Source organism: Antedon bifida, chromosome 9, assembly GCF_963402885.1.
Source record: "Antedon bifida chromosome 9, ecAntBifi1.1, whole genome shotgun sequence".
NCBI classification, from domain to species: domain Eukaryota; kingdom Metazoa; phylum Echinodermata; class Crinoidea; order Comatulida; family Antedonidae; genus Antedon; species Antedon bifida.
This window is the reverse complement of record NC_136234.1, coordinates 19584392-19593305: the sequence shown is the minus strand read 5'-3', so window position 1 is coordinate 19593305 and position 8914 is coordinate 19584392. Positions and strand designations below refer to the sequence as shown.

General features: G+C 36.2%; 1 protein-coding gene across 1 annotated transcript; it reads left to right on the top strand.

Annotated features, from left to right (window-relative positions):
* Positions 1-339: 339 nt before the first annotated feature.
* On the top strand, positions 340-5852 carry LOC144852235 (14-3-3-like protein). The gene is made up of 5 exons (XM_078710007.1): positions 340-499; positions 1035-1231; positions 2027-2133; positions 3624-3973; positions 4489-5852. Exons 1-5 carry the CDS (start codon positions 436-438, stop codon positions 4518-4520), a joined length of 750 nt encoding a protein of 249 aa, XP_078566133.1. The 5' UTR covers positions 340-435; the 3' UTR covers positions 4521-5852.
* The last annotated feature ends 3062 nt before the right edge of the window (positions 5853-8914 follow it).

Here is an 8914-nt window from a genome sequence, read left to right as displayed (position 1 = left end):
TGATCAGTCACGCTGTATTCATCTCATTTGGACGATGATATAATTATCATAATCAATTAATACATTAATTAGTAATGATATCTTTATAAAATCACATTCATCTGAAATTATGATTGTTCAGTGGTACGGTATATTGTATTATTAGTATATTATTGTTGTGCTTAAATTTGTGCTTAACTTCCGTACGAGCGTTTTTCGCGCGCTCTATCGATCTTATAGTGACCTCAAAGAAAAGAGGGCTTCGAGTCTTTACACACTTATTAACTCGGTTTTTCTTTTGTTTGCCCGACTAATCACCCAGCAGCCGTGTATAATACGGCGGACGTACGTACATTACCTTGCTAATTTGCATAATCGTCGGCCATTTTTTTATGCGAGAAGCAGATCTTCGATTTCATTTTTTACAGGTGTTCAATTGAATTTAATTATACTAAAATGGATGAAAATGAAAAATATACGTACAACGCTAAACTCTCTGAACAGTCGGAAAGATATGAAGGTAAAATCTAGGCTAGTTCTGGTTTTATATCTGTTGAAAATAACAAATAAGCTAGCTAGGCTAGGCGGGACACCGGCGCGCCTAGCTTCCCGGTTTATTGCGGTTAAGCCTCCTGCCACACAAGCCTACTAAATAAGTGTATTATATACTAGGCCTAGCTAGGATAGCAATGGGTTAAGCTACATTTATTCACACTTCTCTGTTTCACGTAACGGAAGACGGCGCCGTTTTTGTTTAATAATGGAACATCATATTATAAACAATTAAATTGATTATTTGAAGGAGTGTGATTGTGAATATTATTGCATTCACACACCCATCCATCATCATTGTCATTCGCGAACTTCCATTCCTTTTTTAGATGGGGCGGCGATATAATTATATATATTTTATATAGGCATAGGCCTAGGCTAGCTAAAATATATTAATGATGATCACCACAACGAATAGGGTGATTGTGTAGGTTTTTAACCAATCATTTCTTCAGTTTAGTATATAAACATTTACCGGTCCAGGAATTTAATTTAATTTACAGATATGGTTGATCAAATGAAAAAACTGGTTGAGAAAAAGAAAACACTGACTGAAGAAGAACGAAACCTTTTGTCTGTAGCTTATAAGAATGTGATTGGTGGAAAACGTTCAGCCTGGCGAATAGTAAGCAGCATAGGATCGAAAACTGAAGGCGACCCCAAGTCTAAGAGTGAACTTACGCAAAATTATCGAAAAAAGGTAAGATTCCTGTCGCCAGGCACCAAGAAAAGAAATATTGACCTTTTTATTCACATTCTTTTACATAATTAACTTCTTTTTCAAAGTACTGTAGTTGGCATATAATCAGTCTGAGCAATTTGTACAGATTGTACAGAAAAATGTCAAACTATTATTCATTAGAAAGTATGTGTATTTTGAACTGTTATTGTATTGTGTGGTATTTCACTGTTTATTTATTGTTCTCTTTTAAGTTTATTTACAGTACCGTAAATGGAAAATAACGCTTAAAAAAAAACAAATGACCCCCCTATGATGGAGACAATAAAAAGATTTTGTTTTTATTCACTGTGTCTATTCATAGCCAATGCCTACATTAAAACAAAATATATTGGTATCCTTTAAAAAGGAAGTTTAACGATTGACATCCTTAACATTTCTTGCTTCCTTTTCAAGAATTATTACCACAAATCTTACAGACTTACAGTGTTTCTTTGCAATGCAAATATTTAAACAATACTGTGGTTGTATTCCTATGTAAAATAAAATAAAATATTGATTGTAATCTTGTTTATAGATTGAGCATAAATTGCATTGTTGCAAGTCTGCTTGATGATTAGCTAATATTGATTATCAAGTATTGATTATCAAGTATCAATTACCACGTATCGATTACCAAATATCGATGATCACATATCGATTATTAAATATCGATTATCCAATATTGATTATCAGGAATTGATTATCAATTATCGATTATCAAATATTGATTATCAAATATCGATTATCAAATATTGATTTTAATCTCATTTTTAGATTGAGGAAGAATTGAATGTCACTTGTAAAGAAGTTCTCGATCTGCTTCAAGATCATTTAATTCCAAATACTGAAGAAGTTGAATCCTCTGTATTTTATTTGAAAATGTAAGTATTATGTTAACGCAGTTTGTCTTTGGCTTGTGGAAGCAAATGGGCATTACCAGATTTTACTACTATTATTATTTTTAATTTAAGGAAATCTTTTGTTTGCAATATGACACAGTTGTATAAAGGACTAACAAGGATAATATACAGTAAGCTAGCTATAAGCTTAAAACCAACCCAACATTATAAAGCAAGTTACTATAGCGCAAGTACAGTATTGTGTAACATTTCCGTTTGGTTGTCATATGTCATACAGTTTAACAATTTTCATATAATAATACAATGTTTGACCTTGCCTTGGCATAGCTATTGTTCTGTATACCATGTTTCTAGTTCATATAGAATATTAGTGAGATGATGTCTCCATTATTGTACAACCCCTTTAAGAGGACACCTCTGGGAGCCAAGAAAGTGTCCCTTTAATAGAATTCCCTTAATAGGGGTTAGCTGTTGGTACAACTTATATTTCCCTTGTTTGTGTCATCGGAAAAAGTGTCCTTTTAATATATTGTCCCCCAAATGTGGGTGTCCAAAGGTGTGTCTCTCCTCCCCCCCCCCCCCCACTTAATAGGGGTGTCCCAAAGGAGGGGTTGTACAGTAACTGTAGTTGGATTTGAACGATGTCTAGATAAAGGAAATAGCTTGATGATAACCGCGGTTGAGGTTAATCCTCTCAATTGTAAATCCACCTAAATAATAAACACAAGTGTGATTGCAGGTCACATATTTGCTAATCAAATTGAACTACTTCCTGTGTTGAGAATGGAGTTAGTGATTTGACATTGTCAAAAATGTTAGCATAAGTAAAGTTTTAGAAGTAATGCATTACTAGTGATTGCGATGTAATGTAAAATTTTGTGTTAACTGTGACGCATCACAATGTGTTTATGTACATTATAAAGCGGAAACCCCAGGCTGTGCGGAATTTTTTTTTTGATTGGCCAGGGATAAGTGTAATTAAGAAACCACTTAAGAAAATTACAATGTAACCTTAGTCCTATGGTGGGACTAAGGTGGAAGACTCTAGCTTCATTATGTTGGTCCGGCTTGGCTTGGGCTGTAGCTTGGTCTAAAATCCAGTGGCCGTATTCACCATTCACACTTAGGCTAAATCTAAATGAATACAATTTAAAATACTGAAATATTCATTGAGTTAAGTGAAATACTTAATATTTAATGGAAATATCTTAAGTGTGATTGGTGAATATGGCCATAAAATTTACATAATGATGACCATGATGTACATAATAATCTAATATTATTTTCATAGGATAAAATTTATTTGATTGATCTTTTAACCCTCTTAAAATGAATATAAAGTTAAGCTCTGTCCACACTATCAAACTTTATGTGATGTGTCCATATATGGACATGATGATGTCATATCACTACCATATTTAAGCATATCACTACCATATTTGAGCACATCACATAAAGTTTGATAGTGTAAACAGAACTTAACAAATCAATACATTAACTTTTTTATACAGGAAAGGCGATTACCATCGATACTTAGCCGAGTTCAAATCAACCGAAGACCGACAAGCTTGTACAGAAGAAAGCCTCGAGGCGTACAAACAGGCGCTGGAAAAAGCTAAAACCCAATTGGCACCAACGAACCCAATACGTCTAGGACTCGCATTGAATTTCTCCGTCTTCTACTACGAAATCCTAAACGATCCTGAAAAAGCCTGTACTCTGGCGAAAACCGCATTTGACGAAGCCATGGTTGATGTCGAACAGGAACAGCAAACAGGAACATATAAGGATTCGACGCTGATTATGCAGTTGCTCCGTGATAACCTTACCCTTTGGACCGCTGAATCCGAAGACCATGATGGTAATACTTTTTTGGGGGGGATAAAAGCTCGTTTTCCAGTCGAGTTGTGTTGAGTTAACTAGATTCAATGATTTTAGAGGATAAATGGGATAAAAATCAACACTAAAAATCATTAAAATCAGCAACTATTGACACAACTCAACATAGACTGGAAAACAGGCCATGTAAAAATTATTATGCTCTAATTACTGCAGTAACTGTAGTTATGGTACATCTTTCGAGACGAGTAGGGGTTACCCCGGTGTACTACCACACAGCCACTGTCGTAGACAGACAAAAGAGCACCTGGATTGGCAGCACCGACATGACGTGACCCTTAGGTGAAAAGCGTGTACAGTAGTTAAAAAGTGGAACATCTAAGTCCACAGTGCCATGAGCAATGTTTGTTGGAATGATGAATAAATCAAAAATATTATTTATACAAGTTTATTTTTCGACCTACAAAATTGGAGTCAAATAGGTATAAATTATTTACAATTATGAATATTAAAAATTAATATTGCTTTTTGTTGCAGAAGATGATACTCCAGTCGAACAGGTTCAGTAATGGTTTGGACATTGGATGATGTGGATTGACCAATCAAACAGTCGGTCATTTATCATCGACGTATGGGTATTGTCATTTGTATACTCTTTTCTTCATTTTACTGTTTTTAAAACTCGGTAATAATTTACACGATACAAATAATAATAATAATAATAAAGATTTAATACATTTGAGAATCAAGCTAGCAAGATTTGCGATAACATGAATTTTATTTCTCGCAAAAGAAACATTTTTGTATTTATCAGTGGACTTTATCATAACACAAATTGAATTTTTTTTATTAAGTTTTGCTAGGCCTAGTTCGCTTGGTTTTTATCTGTTGAGCAAGTCTATAAACAACAACAATTGTTGTTGTCATGTTATTGAACATTGAAGGACATAATCTAAACCCCCCCACCCCCCCCCCCCCCCCAATCAAACAAATTGCATGTAATACATTGTACGGTACATTGTATATCCATGCTTTTTAAAATAATAATTTAAGCAGCGCAGTTAACTACTTTTTTATTACGTGTATAATTCGGTTTAAAACAAAAATCAACCTTTATTCACTTTAAAATATTCCTTTATTTCTTCCATACTATTCTTGTCCGAAAAATTACAATTGAATGAATGTTGTGGAGATTTAAAAGCTAGATAGTACATTATTGGACCAACGATTGTTTTTAGTCTTAATTGTATAAAATGAAATGTTTCCCCCTCTGAAATTAAACGGCATATCCAAAGATTGAGCCAATAACACATTTGTTTAATGTTTGAAACATAAGTGTATGGTAGATAACGTTCCTCTGTTTTCTCTGCTACCTATACTTTGGATCATAAACTTTTTTCTTAAAATACCGCACTGTAACAAACACTACTTAACAGTAGATGTTATCTGGACTCATTATGCTAATTATATACGACAATCTAATTTGCATATTTGAAGTAAATGTACATTTACATCCTCAATTCCTATACTGTGTAATGCAATCGGAGATACATAGTGATTATGCAAATTTGGCATATTTGCATATAGTATCACAACATGTGTTTGCTTGTGAGCATGTGCTGTACGTCTATAACATTTATGCAGTTCTAATGCACGCTGCACAACTTTATTTCAAATGTATTAAGAACAGTTGGCTTTATCGGGAAAACATACGCCACCTATTATCTGAAAATGAAGACATATTCAACTAAATGAATTACAATTGGTTTAGGATAGCTAACTAGATACCATTTTAGTAATTTAATATAATTAGATAGGCCTATATTATTACCCTATTGCTTCTCTGCAGTTAGACCGCTAAAAACTTTTCTTTTTTAATAAATATCTGTTTGTTTGCTCTATGTTCTGTGTAGTATTATTATTGGGTGTTTTTGTGCCATATGAAATCTTGTAAGTAGTATGAAATTGCCAGGTTTTGCTGAAAATTTTAGCCCAATTTTTTCACCCAAGGGCCACATTAATGTTATAATGTGTATGCATGTTTTTCATCCCGAGTTCAAAAGTTTTACGAATGGATATTATGAAAATTAATAATTTTTCTTTTTGCCATACTATACTCGCCTAAAATAGGATAAATACAATTATGCATGTACAAATGTACTTAATCGAATAATATTAAACAATTCTGAAAGAAATCTTACGAAAATATAAAACAAAATAAAATATTGGCTTGTATAACTAAATATGGCAACAAAATACCTTAAAATATCAGAGGTAATAACTAGTAATTTGTGATAATCACGTGTTATAATCTCGCATCAATCGGCTGAATTTATCAAGTACGCAGTTTTGATCTTGAAGGGAAGTAATTTATCGCTCACGGTATAATAATAAATATGTTATTACTTTAATGCCTATTATAGTAAGTTGAAAAGCATAGCTACCATAATAATGTAATTTCAGTATGGTCATATATTTTCATATATTTAATTTTTTAATATGAACATTGTCTCCTGTTAGTGTGTTTGTTGTACGTATTTTAATAAGATTATTTATCATTATTTAGTTGGCATAGTTACTTATAGAATAGTGTTAGCCGATATTTTGTACTGTATCAATAATGTGTACAGGGTCACAGGCAAATTCTGTAATACAGTGTCACTTATGTATCACATGTGATACCTGTATCATGGGTCATAAACTCAACCAAACATTTTTTCAATTTATTCAAATAAACATCGATTCAATTCAACCTTAACATAAACCACCATGCACAACATGTGACACATATGTTACCCCATATTACAGAATTTGCCATGATACTGGACAAATTATGATGCCATATGTGGAGATACAGTGCAGAGAATCGGGTGATAGTCTCAGATCATAGTGTAATCATGCACTATCCCACATTAGGGTCCGGTTGTAGTGGTGTTATTTTCTTTGTTTAGTGCTGATACAGGTATATATAGTCACGTAATGGTTCATGGTTTATTCATCAAATAAATAATATGAATGTTGCATAATACAAATGTCTCATTTCTTTCTACTTATTTATTACGATTTTCCCCAAAGAGTATACTCCCTTCCCCAAAGAGTATATATAATAATATACTCCCCTCCTCAAAGACCTGTCAAAGAGTATACTCCCCTCCCCTAAAGAGTATACTCCCCTCCCCAAAGAGTATACTCCCCTCCCCAAAGAGTATACTCCCCTCCCCAAAGAGTATACTCCCCTCCCCAAAGAGTATACTCCCCTCCCCAAAGAGTATACTCCCCTCCCCAAAGAGTATACTCCCCTCCCCAAAGAGTATACTCCCCTCCCCAAAGAGTATACTCCCCTCCCCAAAGAGTATACTCCCCTCCCCAAAGAGTATACTCCCCTCCCCAAAGAGTATATATAATAATATACTCCCCTCCTCAAAGACCTGTCAAAGAGTATACTCCCCTCCCCTAAAGAGTATACCCCTCCACAAAGAGTATACTCCCCTCCCCTAAAGAGTATACTCCCCTCCCCAAAGAGTATACTCCCCTCCCCAAAGAGTATACTCCCCTCCCCAAAGAGTATACTCCCCTCCCCAAAGAGTATACTCCCCTCCACAAAGAGTATACTCCCCTCCCCAAAGAGTATACTCCCCTCCCCAAAGAGTATACTCCCCTCCCCAAAGAGTATACTCCCCTCCCCAAAGAGTATACTCCCCTCCCCAAAGAGTATACTCCCCTCCCCAAAGAGTATACTCCCCTCCCCAAAGAGTATACTCCCCTCCCCAAAGAGTATACTCCCCTCCCCAAAGAGTATACTCCCCTCCCCAAAGAGTATACTCCCCTCCCCAAAGAGTATACTCCCCTCCCCAAAGAGTATACTCCCCTCCCCAAAGAGTATATATAATAATATACTCCCCTCCCCAAAGAGTATACTCCCCTCCCCTAAAGAGTATACCCCTCCACAAAGAGTATACTCCCCTCCCCAAAGAGTATACTCCCCTCCCCAAAGAGTATACTCCCCTCCCCAAAGAGTATACTCCCCTCCCCAAAGAGTATACTCCCCTCCCCAAAGAGTATACTCCCCTCCCCAAAGAGTATACTCCCCTCCCCAAAGAGTATACTCCCCTCCCCAAAGAGTATACTCCCCTCCCCAAAGAGTATACTCCCCTCCCCAAAGAGTATACTCCCCTCCCCCAAAGAGTATACTCCCCTCCCCAAAGAGTATACTCCCCTCCCCAAAGAGTATACTCCCCTCCCCCAAAGAGTATACTCCCCTCCCCAAAGAGTATACTCCCCTCCCCCAAAGAGTATACTCCCCTCCCCAAAGAGTATACTCCCCTCCCCAAAGAGTATACTCCCCTCCCCAAAGAGTATACTCCCCTCCCCAAAGAGTATATTCCCTCCTCCAAAGAGTATACCCCTCCACAAAGAGTATACTCCCCTCCACAAAGAGTATATTCCCCTCCCCAAAGAGTATACTCCCCTCCCCAAAGAGTATACTCCCCTCCCCAAAGAGTATACTCCCCTCCCCCAAAGAGTATGCCCTTCCCCAAAGAGTATATTCCCTTCCCCAAAGAGTATACTCCCCTCCTCCTCCCAAATTATTTGTGCAAATAATTGCCCTATATACAACAGTGGTGTGGGGACTGGGTGTTTGCCTGCTGGGAAGTTTGCATGTATCGTGCCAGACCAAATCTAGTCAACTTTCCAAATCTTGGTTTTTGAAAACTCGGATTTTCTGGACAACAGAAACAAGAAGTATCGAACGAAAGAGAAACTGATTTTTCTCAGTCAGTGAAATCTTCGGAATTTTGGAAGATGATATCATGATTAAAGCAACTATCTATAGGGAGGTTTACTGGCTCTCTTGTTAGTGTGCCCTCAACGTGTTTATTACGTAATATTACGTAAGAAAATCCTTGTGTTGTTGTTAAGCTTGGTTCCCACTAGAACGTAACGCAAGGACGTAAACGCAACG